The following is a 17,002-nucleotide window of genomic DNA, read 5'->3' as shown; positions in this document are numbered from 1 at the left end:
ACCTTCAGTTTTTGTGGGTGTGCGTTGGATTTTGTGGATCTTGTCGCGATCCGATGAGGTCATAGACACGAGGTGATGATAAAATGCTTAATAAACTATTTATCATAACATGTTTCTTTCTTTGTAAATGAATAATAAATACAGTGTAGTTCATGTAGAAACACGATTTGGCTGGAGGTCAGTTGTAACTGATGTTTTTAACCTTGACAACTGCCTAATAAATGTTTTATGAACCACGTTATTGTTTCTGTTCAGTGAAATTACCGTGCTCAGTCTAATAAACTATATATTTTCTGGTTATTTTTGTTATCATTAAGTGATGGTAAGTCATTTTTTTTAGCATATAATTAATTTGAAATGAGTTTAATAAGTAAAGAAAAACGTCTATGTGTGTTTCTTATTTTGTCAGAATATGAGTCTAATTTGCTGCAAATGATATTATTTCCTAAGTGATTATCGCTCCTGTCAAAATGCAGAGAAATACATAGAGTTATGTATTTTTTTAGTCTTCCCAATTTTCTCAGTATGGGGTTGTGGAGCATCATCTCAGCATTTCTAAAATCCTGGTTACTACCCTGGTTAATGCTCAAAGTTCATTCAGTTTGAAGTTTGTATGTTTTTTAAGTGACCAATCAACACTTTGGGGTCAACACAGAGCTTCAGTGTTAATCTGTGAGAGTCGACAGTGGCAGTCATGGAGTATCATGTGTTCCAAGCTAAGAGAGTGTCTTTATGTGTCTTTAACAAAACACCCTTTAACAGTAATAAGTATAAATTAACAACAAATTTTGTGAAATACGTGGACACTAGCACTCAATCCTGCTTATTTTCCTCTGAGACTGATAAATCCGAGTTTATATTATTATTAATTATTGTAAATATCAAAATTCTGAGCTGGTATTTTTCTATAAAACTGCGCAGTGCCCCTTTAAGGTGAAGCGTGACGCAAAAGGAAAAACGCTTAAAAGTTCAGAGTTTTGTTTCCACCGGTGTGCTATGCTAAATTGCGCCACAAGGTTCACTAATGAGTTCATTACAATTCAGGTGCACCTAATAAACTAGACACACACACACACATACACGCACAGGCACACACACACACACAGTATGGGGGCGTGGTCGTCGAGCTCAAACTGCTGACAGACTTCTTGCTGCGCAGTTTCTCCTGACAGCAGACTGAGATGTGCGCACAGACCGGAGGCTGAATAGATAAAAACACTGAGGCTGTTTTTCCGCTTCTTTTTCTTTTCTTCTTGTTTTGCTTTTTTGACAGCGTGTAAAATGCAGCAAGTTCTCCTTTTTCGCCTTCATCAAAACTCTGCGAGCTGACGGAGAGCATGAACAAACGCCCGGACGCAAAACAACATAAACTTCCACATTTTTTTTTTTAATCTTTTCACATAACTGGCTAAGTTTAGATCACCTCTTTTTAATATGACTTTAAGGGTTAACAGCGCGTATTTCACTGCGTAAAAGTGCCCAAAGAGTGCGTAAACGTGCCCGACTAGTGCGCTACCACTCGGTTTCTCCCAGCTGTCTGCCTCCATACATGCCCTCTTGGAGACGTCACTTTTCCCCCGAGGAGCAGTGAACGATGCAGCAGGAACGCCTGCTCAAAGTGTTGGTCATCGGAGACCTTGGAGTGGGTAAAACGTCCATCATAAAGCGCTACGTGCACCAGGTGTTCTCCCAGCACTACCGCGCCACCATCGGAGTGGACTTCGCCCTCAAAGTGCTCAACTGGGACCAGAGGACGGTGGTGCGGCTGCAGCTGTGGGACATCGCCGGTGCGTCCCAGTGTGTGTGTGTGTGTGTGTGTGTGTGTGTGTGCAGATTGTCTTTATATCAGCCAGAATTTCACATGTATTAAAAGAATAGCTGGTATTCATGCGTTATTTGCATAGTCAAATAGACAGCAGCTTCTGTTTGAGGTAAGTCAACAGACATTTCAAGTTGTTCAGTGTTGGAAAAAAGAAAGTTTTTCCAGTGCACAATCATCCGTAACGCTGATCCCAGTCCAGCCTAATGTAAATACAAATATATTTGGAGTACGGGCATAGATTTGGGCTCCATTGAACGGTCATAAGCTGATTGTTTTTCCCCAAAAGCCATCAGAAGCTCTGTAGTTGTCTCTGGCATTAATCTATAGGTGTTTGAACACACTGAATTACTTATATATTTATCTATTTATGCTAAAATTAGCTTGCAGACAACCCTTAACTGCCCCCGTTAGCTAGAAAACATAATAGTACACACCTTAAAGTCTTACATTGTCCAAGTTCAAAATTTAATAAAAACGATATCGCTGAAAACGAACACTTAACACTTGTTTTTCTGAGCAGGTATTCAGGCATCTGGCAAAACAAAATGCCAGCACTCATTGGCTGTTGTTGGTTCTAGGGCGGGTGTATAAGCTCCTTTTTGAGCTGTCAGTCAAACGGCTGCCGGATTGGGTTAAAATTCCCCCCAAAATTGTTTCAATACAATGTCTTCCAAGTTAAAAAAAAAAAAAAAGCCAAATCTACCATGATAGCCTCTCATTTACTGTCCTTCAAGTTGTTTTATGAACCTGCACAGTTTCCTTATTTTGTCCTAATTGTTAATGGACCCTGGCGTACCTGTAATATACTTTGTTTATGCTAGTTGCAGTGGTGGAAGGAGTTCTGTAGTTGCTTCTGGCATTAATCCATAGTTGATTGAACTCCCTGAATCATTTATTTTGTATGCACCAATACGCCTGTAGATGACCTATAGTTGCCTCTATTAGCTGGAAATCACAATGGTACCACATCTTATAGTCTTACATGGTTTAAGTTCAAATTTAACAACAACAATATCACTGAAAACGAGCACATAACACTTGTTTTTCCTGAGCAGGTCTTCAGGCATCTGACAAAACAAAAACGCAATTTTATCACTCATTGGCTGTTGTTGGCTCTCGGGCGGACGTAAATGCTCCTTTTGAGCTGCCAGATTTGGGTTCAAGTATTAGACAAAAAAAATTCAATGCTACCAATTAAAAACCTACCATGATAGCCTCTAATTAACTGTCCATAGATTTGTTTTATGAACATGCACAGTTTCCTTATTTTGTCCTAATTGTTAATGGACCCTGGCAGAGTTCAGACCTGTAATACTTTGTTTATGCTAGCTGCAGTGGTGGACAGGATCACTGAAAATTAACACGTAACACTTGTTTTTCTGAGGTGGTGTTCAGCTGCCTAGCAAAAAAAAATTGAATTTTATGACCTCAAAATATCGCTCATTGGCTGTTGTAGGCTGTAGGGCGGGCTTAGAAGCTCCTATCTGCTCAAATCAGTCAAAACCAGTCAAACGCCTGCCAGATTGGGCAATATGACAAAGAACAGCGTTTTTAAATGGTTATCCAAATGACTTTTCGTTTAATTTCAGCGAACTACATTTTGCTTTCATTTTTTAAAGGCGTGTTAATGCACAAGAGTCTTAAATGTTCGGGACTCCCAGCAAACACATGTTTTAGTTATCAGGTATTGCAGTAAATGAAATCTATATGAAAGTGGTTAATGTAATTGTATTTCCTGTTTTTGGCTCACACGCAGCAGAAATATGGCGCAACATGTAATAGGTTGACTCTTACTGGTTATTAATGAATTAAAGATGCTTGGATATTCATTTTTTTTATCACTCAAAATTGAATCAGATATATTGAATTAAAGCATTGACTAGTTATGAATGTACTGCAGACAATTTTATCTTTTTTAAAAATGTCAGATTCGCTTTTCAGTAAATCGAGTATCAAGATTAGATTATCCAAGTATGCAGCCGAGAGGCAGATGCGCAAACGGCGTTCTGCATTTTCACACTCGCTGGCTGCATGTTGCTGACACATGTAACGATGACAATGCAAGCTTCAGGCAGTGACCGCCTAGAAAATGTGGTTAACCTCTGTCTCTGTAGATGAAAAGTCGCCCCTACCAGATCTGGTGTGTTTTTTTTTCTTTTTTTAAAGGAAAAGCGCACTCTAGTCTGGTTATAAAACCCATCATGCCTCCATAATTGCATGTAATTTGATGTTCTTTTTGGAGGCACTTATCTCCCAGCTGTCTCACCCGCTGTAGATTCTCCTCCTCCCGCTGAGCGCATGGGTGTTGACCGTCATGATAGCTGATAACAGCCGTCATTTACATGTAGAGATCCGGCTGAGCCCGTCAGTCGGACAGACTTTAGACCAGTATCCAGTGATGACTTCATACTGGAGTCACTGCATGGAGGCTTTTAGACATGGGCCCTTTCTCTCTCTCTCACAGAGCAGTTGTCAGGTTCAATGCGTCAAAGTGATAATTGCATCACTGTTTTGTGTGAGTGTTTATCTCGATGAAGGGAAGTCTAAGCCACCATTTCCTGGTTGATACAAGATAACAGGGGTGTTTTCAAGTCAGAATCTCAAACTGTTTTGTATCATCGTGATATTATCAGCTACATTTATGTCAGTTTTCATTCCATCAACACAGAAACACAGGTTGCCGGTTTTTAATGGAAGTTTTGCATTGGGTAAAGACTTGCTGAATGTTCTTTATATATTGTGCAATGTGTGTCATCATTGGAATGTTCAGTGGTACAAGTTGCTTAAAGATGCTGATTAAGATGTTATAATGTCTTTTTTGTAGGCAAACCATGAAGTTAGCATTGCACATGGCTAAATTAGCACATTTCCAATGGCGGTTTTGAACTGGAAATTGGCATTTAGTGGGTAGAGACTAACAGAATGATGATCATAGATGTATTGTGACAGGTGTCAACATTAGTAAATAAAGTTTGTTTATACCATAAATGCAAAATTATCAAAGTTTTAAATAATATACAGTTACAGGGTTAGGGTCTTTTTGCAGATCAACCTAGAAGTTAGCTCCATTCGGAGCCTAAATTTGCATATTTCCATTGGAAGTGTGGAATTGGAAGACATTAGCTAACGTGCTAGGTGTCAGGATTAGTATAAGTCAGTCTTTACACCATAAGCACAAAATCCTCAGTGAAATGTCTCTCTGTAGATTGGTACAAGGTTAGTTTGGGATGTTTTTAAAACATTTGTCAAGTTATAAATCTATTTTATTGTAGACCCAATCTGGGATAAATTAGCAGATTTCCAATGGAAGTCTTGCATTGGAAGACAGTTCTTGTAGTGGGTAAAGACTTACAGAATTTCATCTAAACCCAAAACCTGAGTTCATGCAAAACTTCCATTAAGAAACTGGCAAACTGACTCCTGAGTGAAGCTGACTGGAAGGTTGATCGGGCAACACCACCAAACAGGAAGTTTGCAAAACTGCTGATGTACAGACACGTTGTTGTGTGTTGTTTAGTGTGTGAAACTCAGTTTCTTGTTCAGTAAAATCCTTGTGAGGGAATCCTTTTGTGGTGTTGAAAGATGACACAGAAATTTACTTTTTACCTGCAAATGTTATGATAGACTGCAAAAAGTTCCACATTTTGACTGTTTTAATGCATTATTTTGATGGTCAGGTAATCTAAGGAATGCATAAACAGGAAACCTACAACAGCAAAAACGTGCTCACCATCTCAGGCTTCAACCGATCAGATAGCAATGAGACAAATTTTTGATGGCTGAAAGATAAAGATGTTCTAAGAATGTCCTACCTCTTGTATGTATGTGTTGTGTGTGTTAACTGTTTAGTTGGTGCCCAGGTCATGTGCAGTGTGTGTGTGTGTGTGTGTGTGTGTGTGTGTGTGTGTGTGTGTGTGTGTGTGTTTGTGTGACGGTCTATCAGACACTCACTGGCTGATTCACCACCATATTAGGATCATGTGGGGGAAGTTAGCATCCAGGATAGAGACTTATTCATGCATTCAGTCACACACACACACACGTGGTGACACACATACTTGCATGCAACAACATTCTTCTGTATGAACACAAGGTTTAACTTTTCATTTGAATCTGTATCTGCCTCTGCCGTCCTTGAGCAAGACACAGAAATTAAAACTGCAAGGATGAATTAATTATCATAGGTTAGTTGATGAACAGAAAAGTTCAACTTAAGCAGTTTGTTTTTAAGAGAAAATAAATTGAGAAGAAAAAGATTTTAAAAAGATCAACAAAATGTTTGTATACCAAACTAGAAGTTAGCTTCACACACGATAAATTTGCAGATTTCCAAAGGAAGTTTTGAATGGGATTGGTCAAAAATAAAAGGTAGCTTGTAGTGAGCAAAGAATTACGGACTGCTTTTCACATAATTTGTTAAATTAATATTTTTTCCATAAATATACACACTTTTGACTGTATTCAAGCCACCTAGGCAGCCTAGGTTTATTTGGTAGCTGAAGCCATAAATCCACAGTTTCAAAGGCAATCAATGCTGCAAATGATCAAACAAAGAACACAACCCAGAATGAAAGACTCGCTAGTTAGAAGTCTGCTTTGTCAGTATTTAAGATGGTCTGTGATCAAATTTAATTTAGAGATTAGATTACTCTCTTCTACTGTTGTCAGTTTCTATTATATTTTGGGGTTTTGGAATATTGCTTGAATCAAATAAGCTGTTTTAACACTTCACTTACAGGAATTCATACTTGACATTTTCACTATTCACTCTTATTTTACTGACAGATTCTTTGTTTATTTGAGAAAACAGTAGATTCGTAAATAAATGATCCAATCTGAAATTTAGCTTTACTCACCATAAATAAGCAGATTTCCAAAGGAAATTTTGAATGGGATTTTTGAAAACTAAAGCTGGCTTGTAGTTATTCTCACATATTTGTTGAATTAAGATATTTTCCATAAATAAATAAATTAACTCACTTTTGACTATATGTAAGCCACACATTCAATTACAGTGCAACAAACTGATAACATTGTGCTTGTTAGGTTGTTCGCTGCAGCCATAAATCCACAGTTTCGGAGGCGATCGATGCTGCAAAGGATAACTAAAGACTTGCGTCATAATAATGTTTATGTCAGTTTGATACAAAACTCTGAGGACAACCCAGAATTAAAGACTCTCTACAAGATAGAAGAACTCTCATTCATCTGTATGTAAGTGCTTATCAAGTTGAGCTCAGAGATTAGAATATCTTCTGGTATCTAATTGGGTTTTATCAACCCTACAAAACAATAACGTTATCTTCTCCGTTTTCTTTAAAAGGACAGGAGCGCTACGGCAACATGACCCGTGTGTACTACAGAGAGGCAGTGGGGGCCCTCGTCGTCTTCGACATGACCAGACTGTCCACGTTTCAGGCTGTCCTCAAGTGGAAAGGCGACCTGGACTCTAAGGTAAACATGATCATTGTAATGTTTTAATTTCCACCACTGATCTGGGGCACATGAGTTGTCTGGTAGCCATCACATTTCAGATTACAGCATATTTACACACCGCTACTTCCTGGTCCCGTTAGGTCGCCCTTGGCAACGGGAGGTCAGTTCCAGCTGTGCTATTGGCCAACAAGTGTGACCAGCGGCGTCACGGTTTGTGCCCCAAGCTGCCCAAACTGGAGAACTTCTCCAGAGAGTACGGCTTCGTCGGCTGGTACGAAACCTCTGCCAAGGTACGAAGTGACCATCTTGTTTTTCTTGTGTCTCCGTCTCTCTCACATTTGATATTATCTTTTCTGTCTCTGAACAAATGTCAACAAATTAGTTCCTCTTTTCTTTAAATGTTCACTCCCAGTTTCTCATTCTAAGTCGACTCTTCTCAGGCCTTTTCTCAGTGTCCCTGTTCTCTCTTTTTAAAGAAGCCAACAACAAACCCACAACATTTAAACGCTTAATTGTATCAGAGCGTCGAGTCTGTCCTACACACAGGAAGTAGCACACTCACATTTCAAAATCAAAGCCTTAAAATTGGCCCTTAACCTCAGGAAACTCGTTAGCCAACCAGTTAAGCTCAGTCACTTTCACACATTCAAAGGTTTCTCGGTAATAAAGTCTTCAAAATCCAAACAGCCTCCTCTCGCTCATGACTCAGAGAAGTTAAAGGGGTTTGCAGACAAGGAACATCTTGTGACACTTCTGTTCTACTTGGCTGATTAGATTTTACTTATCTACTTATTCAATTGATCTGTGTGGATTGATCAGGTGCAATGGATAGCGACTTTTTTATAGCGTACAATGACGGACCTTTGCCACCTTAATCTCCCCGTCTGTGCTTTCGTCAGCCTTTTTAACCTCCGAGATAAAGGAGATAAACCCGATGTAACCGATGTCATCTGACCCCGTAACTCATGTTAACAAAGGATAAAAGTAACTGTGCCAAAATGTGAAAGGGTCAAACTCGACTGTAGTTCCCCTCAGCTCTACGGAGTGTTTCAGCATCTTTCAGATCACGGTTTTAGGTTTCACCGCCCACAAGTTTATTGTTTGGCTTCACTCTCACTTCTCTCATTAGCAGAGTTTCCATCAACAAATAGAAGCTGTTTTTTAAGAAACAAACAGCTCTGATAAACACTGTATGACAAAGTCAGCAGGTAGATATTTCACTCAGGAGATGGTGGAGACCAAAAATGGAGCTAAAAACAGAGTAACTATTGATCTTGAATCATCATATAGACACAAACAAGACTCCAAAAAGTACATGTATGCAATTATTTGCTCACATTTTCACCATAAAGTGATGATGTCAGTGTTGTAGATGGATGTTTGTTTCAGGCAGGGACGCGGAAAGTTTGATCACAATTGGAGGTTGCTTAGGCAGTCTATATAATGATGTCATAGTAAGTGGCACATGGAATTTCATTCATTCATTCATTCATACATTCACTTGAACATCAGCATGTTATTGGTTGAAACAGCCGCAGCAACTACAATGGAAAAACAGCACGAAGATGAGGTGGGAGACAAATTCCCCAGAGTCCCTTATAAAATCTCTCAGTTTTGTGAGTTATTGAGTTTTGAGAGACATTATAAACATTGTGAAGCGCTGTTTGTGATAAATTCTTAATTATTTGGGCCTTCTGGTGAATTCGGCATATGTTATGGCATTGTTTTTAAGAGATGCTGCAGCCCAGTTAGCACCATAAGGTCCCCGTGTCTATGGTCCATGGTCAGGCTTATTCAGTTGCAGTGGTATGAGATTTTATTGGTGCGATAACAGTCTCCAAAAATGTTGTAATATACAGTATTATTTGTATTTTATAACAAGATCAATAACTATAATGATAACTTTAACGATTTGTTATAGTTATCGAAGACGTTTCGGCTAACTTCCTGTCTATTTCCCCTTCTCCTCCGACTTCTCTCACCAGGACAACACCAACATTGACGCTGCCATCACATGCTTGGTGAAGAACATCATGTCTGTGGAGGAGGAGAGAGCCTCGGGTGACGCCACAGCCACAGCCGCCAGAGCCGAAGCGGAAGGCAGCGTTCTGGTTCTGCCTCGCTTCGACTACAACACGACGGAGAAGGGACTGGGCGGATGTTCGGGATGCCCCTCGCTCAGACCCAGAGACAGAGACGACTGACGGAGGGAGGAGGGGGGAGAGAACCTCCCTCACTCAGAGACATTAAATTGAAATATAGTCACAGATTAAGATTTTTGGGGAAAGAAATCCATAAAAACTATGTAAATGTATTTTTGCAACAGGAATTGAATCAAAAGTTGTTGTTTTTTTCCAGGCGAAATGAAACACAAATGTTTAAAGCTGCAGTTGGTAATTCTGTTCTGAAAAGTTTTTTTTTTTTAAATTGTATTTGTATCATGTCCCTTAAAATCCAGACAGCAATCAAAGTATAAAATGATTTGGAGTCCATCGTCTCTGGCAGCGACAGGGCTGTGAAAACTTCATTCAATCAATTTTAGCGGCCTGAAGATATTGTATGGTGAGACTACCTGTCAATCAATTTGTCCTTACCTGCCCACCCCGCACTGACTCCGCCCATCACTCATTGCACGTGATGGGAGTCTAAACACTGCACTGCCAAACAAGAAAGACCGAACTCGAGAAGGTTACAAACAAAAACAAGTTAAAGCGAGAGTGAACATCAGAGTGGCTGTTCAACGATGGAGACACCTGATGGAGTCGAAGTCCTGAAGACGTACGCCATGTTAGCTGTTTCTCTGTTGGACAGGTAATGAGCTGGTTTGTTTTGGTTGCGGGAAATGTTATATTGCTCTGCGTTATGTAGTCAATGTTGCTAACGTTAGCACCTTATGTTGCTGTATTTATTAATAAGTAAAAGACATTATTGGGTTTTTTTTTTTACTTCACATCATTTCCTGGAGAAAAAGCTTCAACCAGACTGTTAAAACATACAATGTAAGATTTTTTTTTTTTCTAAAACTAGTAACATCCACCACAAGGTGGCGTAGCCTGCACATCAGACTCCACCTGTTTAACATGTAACCTGGTGTAACAGGAGGCTTTTATGCAGATACTGTTTTTTCTTCTATTCTTTCATGCTTTGAGTTTTACAAGAATTCCTTAGGGTTTTTTTTTATGCCATTTTGAAAATCAGTCCATCGACTTGTGAACAACAGATTAAAAAACTAATTATTTTTATATTCATAAAACTACGCTTTTAATCACATCCACTCTGTCTCCAGCAGACATGAATCCTATGTTTGTATTTAAAAAACTAAAACCACTTTTCTGTCTATAACTAAATGTATTTAGCAGCAGTTGTCGTGACTCCTGCTACATAAGCAGCTATTGATATATTTAACATAAGTTGAAGAGTTTTGTACTGAAGAGGGCTAGGGCAACTGTTAGTGCGGTCTTATTTTTCACAATTCTTGTTTCACTGAATTCCGTCTTTTTTTTTCTTAAAATTCTGTCTTTTTTTCTTAAAATTCTGTCTTTTTTTTTCTTAAATGCAGATTTTTTTATTCTCAAAATTTTGACTCTTTAAACTCAAAATTGTGTCTTTTTTCTTAAAATTCAGATTTTTTTTCTTAAAATCCCTTTTCTCTCTCTCTCTCTCTCTCTCTCTCTCTCTCTCTCTCTCTCTGAATTCTGATATTAAAATCAGAATCTGAATTCTGTGAAAAAGGCTGGTCTGGTCCGGTACTGTCTGTATGTTTTAATTCGACCAGTTGTAAATGCTCTAATATGCAAAATGCAGTGAATTTGCACTGAAAAATGTTTTGAGATGTTTTAATATAAATTGATATTTGTGGAAGTTTTGTGGCAGTGTCATTTTTATAAAAAATTTAATATAGTTGAGGTGCATTTCGAACTAATTAAAAACTGTAGATTAGTTCATTTGTAATCTACGGAAGAGGATTAGGGCCACATATGAATTTTTTTTTTTAGTTCTGACTTTAAAGTCAGAATTCTGAGAAAAAAGTCAGAATTCTGAGATCAAAGTCAGAATTCTGACTTTAATCTCAGAATTCTGAGAATAAAGTCAGAAGTCTGCACATGTAAATTTTTTTTTAGTTCTGACTTAATCTCAGAATTCTGAGAAAAATGTCAGAATTCTGACTTTAATCTCAGAATTCTGACTTTTTTCTCAGAATTCTGACTTTAATCTCAGAATTCTGACTTTAAAGTCAGAACTAAAAAAAAAAATTCACATGTGGCCCTAATCCTCTTCCGTAGTAATCAGATTACTAATTACAAAAAAATCAATTACGTCATTAAAGAATTTGTGTGCAGCAACTGACAACATTCAGAATGAATCCGCCCCTCTCCACCAGGTCAGGAGAGACTGTCTGCATAAAACGATTGTGTTGAAATATAACTGGTCGAGTTACTTTATTTCACATGCATTTGATTTTCAGATGATGTGCTTTTGGTTTGAAGATGCTTCCAACACAGCATCATAAAGTGGAATATCTTTAGATAATGAATGAGCTTTTTATCCTCCATCCTCATTTTCACGGCTTTCATTAAACTTCCTTCTTCCGTCCCTCTGTCTTTTTCCTCTGGATGTGTTTTCCAGCTCTTACAGTCGTCTTCCTCTGCAATTAAAATTCTGCCCATTCACCTTTAATTATATAGAGCGTTGTCAAAAGGAGCGTGTGAGTGTGTTTCAGTTGTTCTCTATACTTTCTGCTCTGTCTGACGGGTAATATGCTATAATTTCGCGGCCACCCGTGTGAACTGTGCAGGTTACCATTCACTGAGCCAGAATGCACATAATACCAACTTTCTCAGAGAGAGTGCTTCTGTCTTTCTTCCTTTCTTCCTTTCTTTCTTTCTTCCTTCACACAGATTAATTCATGCAGCGGCAGGTGTCCACAATCCAGCCTCAGTTTGAATAGATTCACTTTAAAAATGCTGGAAAGGCTTCGCGGGAAATAAGTGAGTCGCGTACAAAGTCAAATTATCGATGAATTGGAGTGCAGACAGAACAGAGGGAGGGTTTTGTCTGTTAAAAGAAGACACGTGTCTTCAGTAGAATGGGATTGTGGGTCATGTTTGAAATGTTTATTCGCGTTATGTTCAGTCACATTCGTCGACTTCCTTCATCCTGGTCAGTGAAACTAGAATTTTTGTGGGTTTTGTTGGCAACATTTGGGATAAAGTCATAGCACAATATATAGTCATTGTTAGAAATGTTACATATTTACATCAAAAAGACAGATTTTGTGTCATAAAAGGTGCGTTTTGCCACGTTGCATCGTGTTAGTATATACAGTTTGTATTTCATGTATATTTTCTTTATCACATTTTAATTGAATCCAATGAGATCACTACACCAGCTCAGACAAAATAAAACAGAACAGATTATTTGTTAACAATGTATCTGACTAGACAGAGAGAGAGCTACAATAATGTTAAATGTGTCACATTCAAGGGCCAGTGTTTTAGATTTATTGCTATTTCTTTTTGTGCTTTGTGGATTTCATAACTAACTCATACTTACACACCCAAAATACCAACTTGCACCAGTAAATTTGTATTATTTTAGAAGGAAAAACAGGCCTATTAACAATACAAAGAGAAAACATAAGAGACAGTCCATCGTTTCTACCAGCCAAAAAGAAATATATAAATGGATCAATAACTACTTTAAAAAGCCATTAAATGCGCTAAAAAATGAGGCAAATGTGGGCATTATTTGATGAATCAATATTTATTATTGTCCCTGTATTTTTTTTACATTTGTATTAATTCAGCTATTTATTGACAGCGTGCTTACATGCTTTTGTATTAATATATAAAGTCTGTATTGAATGTGTTTCTCATTTAATTTGTGTGGTTTTTTTATCACATTCTTATGAATTAATAAAAGTCTACATATGCGTTTCTATTTTATTTTTGGTTATTTATATACTCATATAACTTATTACGACTTTTTATTTTTGGCAGTTTCGGTCCTCCATACTTTCCTCCCAAAAAGCTTCTAATGCAAAAACGTTTACGAGCTTTGCCTTCGATGTGCAGCAGAAAAGTGAATTATCTTGTCGGCAACTGACGAAATGATTACATCCACCGTGAATTGTTGATTTCGAATCAACGCGCAATTCCAAAGTTTACTGTTCCCCTCTCTTGTGCTATCTCTTCAAATCACGGCCACAAAGAATGAAAAGACTTTTGTTTGTCATCTTTTAAAATGATGTGATGACTGACGCCGTGTGTGAGAGCACTTTGACCCACTAGAGGGAGCCATGTCCCCTGATCTTATTAAAAAATGATTTCATTTTGCCTATGATTATTCATGCCTTGGATGTTTTGAAGAGGTCCCCATGCTGCATTCATATTTAATTCCCTCCCCTCTCTCCCCTCCTCTCAGCCTCCTCTCCTGCTGGTGTAGAAGTGACCTCTTATCGCTCTTTCTGCCCTAACAAGACTCTATTTTTGGATGTAGCCTCCTCTCTCCTCTGTCTCGCTCCCCCATTGTATTACTGGCAAAGCGATGATGACTGAAATCAGTGCAGGAGACAAGGGAAGGAACACTGTGTGAAAGGCAGACGGAGGTTCCCAGGTCTCCTCAAGGCTTTCTGCCTCAGTAACAGAGGTCGCTGCTCTCCAGATTGAAATTGAGTTTTTTTTTTTTTCCAGTCCCCCTGAAAAGAAATGGATTATTGGTATGTTTTTGGCTGCTTTTATGTCGAGGGACCTGTTGCATCTTAGAGGGACGGAGGCGATCGCATTTTGATCTGTGAGTCGGGATGAAAGAAGACAATCTTCTCTGTCTATTCCCACACTCGTCTTGTTTTTGTTTTACATGTCTTTTCCTGCAGGGTTCCATTTCAGTTTAGCGGTTGAAACAGAAGCCGGTTATGTGTTTTTGAAGTCGGCATGATTGGAAAAATGGGCTTGTTTACTCTCTGCCGGCAATAACACTGAATTTGAGTTGTGCTTTCCTTTTCGTTTCAAATTTCCACCGCGTGCCCTGCATTCATGAAGATTATAATCCTCAAGAAATCCTCCTTTTATTGTCAATGGATTGTTTTCCCTTCCTGTTTGCTGAGGCTCGTTCTCACACCTGCACTCTGTAAATGATGCTTTTCTTGTCCACACTTCTATATCACAGTTAAACCTCTTCCTCGTGTCTCATATGTTTAATATCTGGTGCCAAATAATATCACCTTTTTTCGAGGTTTACTAATTTCACAATATACTGAAATATAAACATGTAGTGTTGAATCGGGTGGAGTTTATAGCATCATTTTTTTTTTTGCTGCATATCTTAGTAGATGTGTCACTTTTCTATGTGTTCCCCCAGTAAATCCAGTCCAGCATGAAGATGCCCTCCGCTGTGAAAATGCTCTTCAGTCTGCTGCTGATTATACACTGTAGCAGAGGTGAGTGCAGCTGTGTGCAGGTTGTTTTGCCCACCAGGCGTCTGATCTCTTAAGAGCCCTTTTCAAGCATGCAGATGATTAATGTGTTGGTTTTTATTCCAGTGTTTTGAAGAGAAGTCTGCGTTTCATGTCTATTCATGCCTTTGCAGATGTCATTTCTACCTGTGCGCCTTGATTGTAAGCATTCTGTGTCATTTATGTTCCATCTTATTCTATGTATTCTATGTCAACACATTATTTTAGCAGTTTCTTACGATCTTTATCTCTTTTGTCCCTCTTATTTTTCATCAAAGGTAGTAATGATAATATTCAGGCAGTCTATCTCCCCCTTTCTAATTGTCTGTTGCTCAAATCATCTGCCCCCTCAAGTGGCTGCCAGTTTCTTGTAGCTAATGATGCTAATGCTGGCTAGCTGATATATGTACAAATACATATTTCACTACAGTATTTCACATATGTTTTAAATCTATTTCTCCATATACCCAGAGGATGTATGTGTTTAATCATCAGAAATTCTTTTATTGGTGACATGTATGGCAGCATCACTCCTGATATAGGGACATATAGAATAGAATAGAATAGAATAGAATAGAATTACTTTAATGATCCCAGACTGGGAAATTATTTTGTTACAGCAGTAACATATATATATTGAAGAGAAGTCTGCGTTTCATGCATATATCTCAGATATGACATCTCAGTCTGGGTGGGGTTGTCCTCAGGAAATACACTGTTGTTTAACGTAGTTAACCCTAACCCTGCACCATCGATCCTAATATTACCCCCACATCATTGACCCTAACCACATCCCTGCACCATCAACCTTAACCCTACGCCATTGACCCTAATATTACCTCCACATCATTGACTCTAACCATACCCCTGCACCATCAACCTTAACCCTACGCCATTGACCCTAATATTACCCCCACATCATTGACTCTAACCATACCCCTGCACCATCAACCTTAACCCTACGCCATTGACCCTAATATTACCCCCACATCATTGACTCTAACCATACCCCTGCACCATCAACCTTAATCCTACGCCATTGACCCTAATATTACCCCCACATCATTGACTCTAACCATACCCCTGCACCATCAACCTTAACCCTACGCCATCAACCCAAACTCCCACCATTGACCCTAACCTACACCATCAACCCTAAAACTGTGGCATCAACCCTAACTCTGAACCACAGACCCCAACCTAATCCTACGCAATCGACCCTAACCCTATACCGTCAACCAAAGCTCCAACCAGACTGACTTCACCAACCTTTTCACTTTCAACATGTCGAAAAGGAAAAATCTCGAAATCTCTGGTGAATCTTCCATTGCTCTGTACACTTTCTGGTTTGAGGGTTTTCTGCAGCTATCCCACAATACACACGAAAAGCAATTATTTTAGATTGCCTCTACCGGGAAGCTTAATGTTAAGAAGCTACTCAGCTTTCTGAAGAATCCATGGTAAATTACAGTTTTTTGTCAGTGCCTCAAAGAGAAGATAAAGGGCCCCTCGGCTGACACATTTTCAGGGTTCAATACTCTTACAGGCAGAAATCATTTTTTAAAAATTGTTTTTTTTTCTGGGTTTTCATTTTCTGCTTATTTAAAACATCGATCAAGCAGGAACAACACATTTTTCAAAGTGCTCTGTCAAGAAGTTTCATTTTAAATTATGACCAGTATGTTATTGGAAACGGCGTGTGATTGCATCTCCACATATACTGCTAGTTCGTCAACAAGCCATTTTGCAGCAGTCGTTGAGAAGCCAATCTCCCGTCTACTTGTGGTGAGAGCTTATTTACTACTTCAGATCACCTATCATCATGGCTGGATTAACCTGCCAAGCTGTGCGGCAAAAAATTAGCCTACTTGACCATCAGCTTCCTCCCTCTCTCTATTCATTGTAGATGCACCGGTATCTTCAAGGACCCTTCAGATACAGTGATTGAGGGTCTCCATGCTGGAGCCCTTGAGAATTTCAAAAAAATCCTACTATTTCTGTCTTTTGGTGGATTGCCATGAAAGTCAAATTCCCCAGTGGATGCATCCCAAAGAGTTTTGCAATCCCCCCAATTTTCCTTTCGTACCACCATGACAATTTTTTGGTGTTTTGTGAAGTGGGTCAACAAACATCAGAGATATTTTTGTATTTTTTGGATATTCGTGGTCCCCTGAGTGGTGAACACTTTGGTGACGCCTCTGCAGATCAGAGTTTTCACTTACACAAGAAAATAAAAACATGAATAAAGAATAGCCTGGCACAACATTTGTTGCAGAAATTCATGGTTCCCA

The 17,002-nt window shown here is 38.8% G+C and overlaps 1 protein-coding gene across 1 annotated transcript; it reads left to right on the top strand.

The window, feature by feature from the left end:
* Positions 1 to 1,164: 1,164 nt before the first annotated feature.
* On the top strand, positions 1,165 to 11,119 carry LOC115589164 (ras-related protein Rab-38). The gene is made up of 4 exons (XM_030429901.1): positions 1,165 to 1,787; positions 7,146 to 7,276; positions 7,399 to 7,548; positions 9,244 to 11,119. The coding sequence occupies exons 1-4, from the start codon at positions 1,595 to 1,597 to the stop codon at positions 9,460 to 9,462; spliced, it is 693 nt and encodes a 230-aa protein (XP_030285761.1). The 5' UTR covers positions 1,165 to 1,594; the 3' UTR covers positions 9,463 to 11,119.
* The last annotated feature ends 5,883 nt before the right edge of the window (positions 11,120 to 17,002 follow it).

Source organism: Sparus aurata, chromosome 10 (genome assembly GCF_900880675.1).
Source record: "Sparus aurata chromosome 10, fSpaAur1.1, whole genome shotgun sequence".
NCBI lineage: Eukaryota > Metazoa > Chordata > Actinopteri > Spariformes > Sparidae > Sparus > Sparus aurata.
Note: the sequence above shows the minus strand (reverse complement) of the source record. Positions and strands in the feature narration are given on the sequence as shown.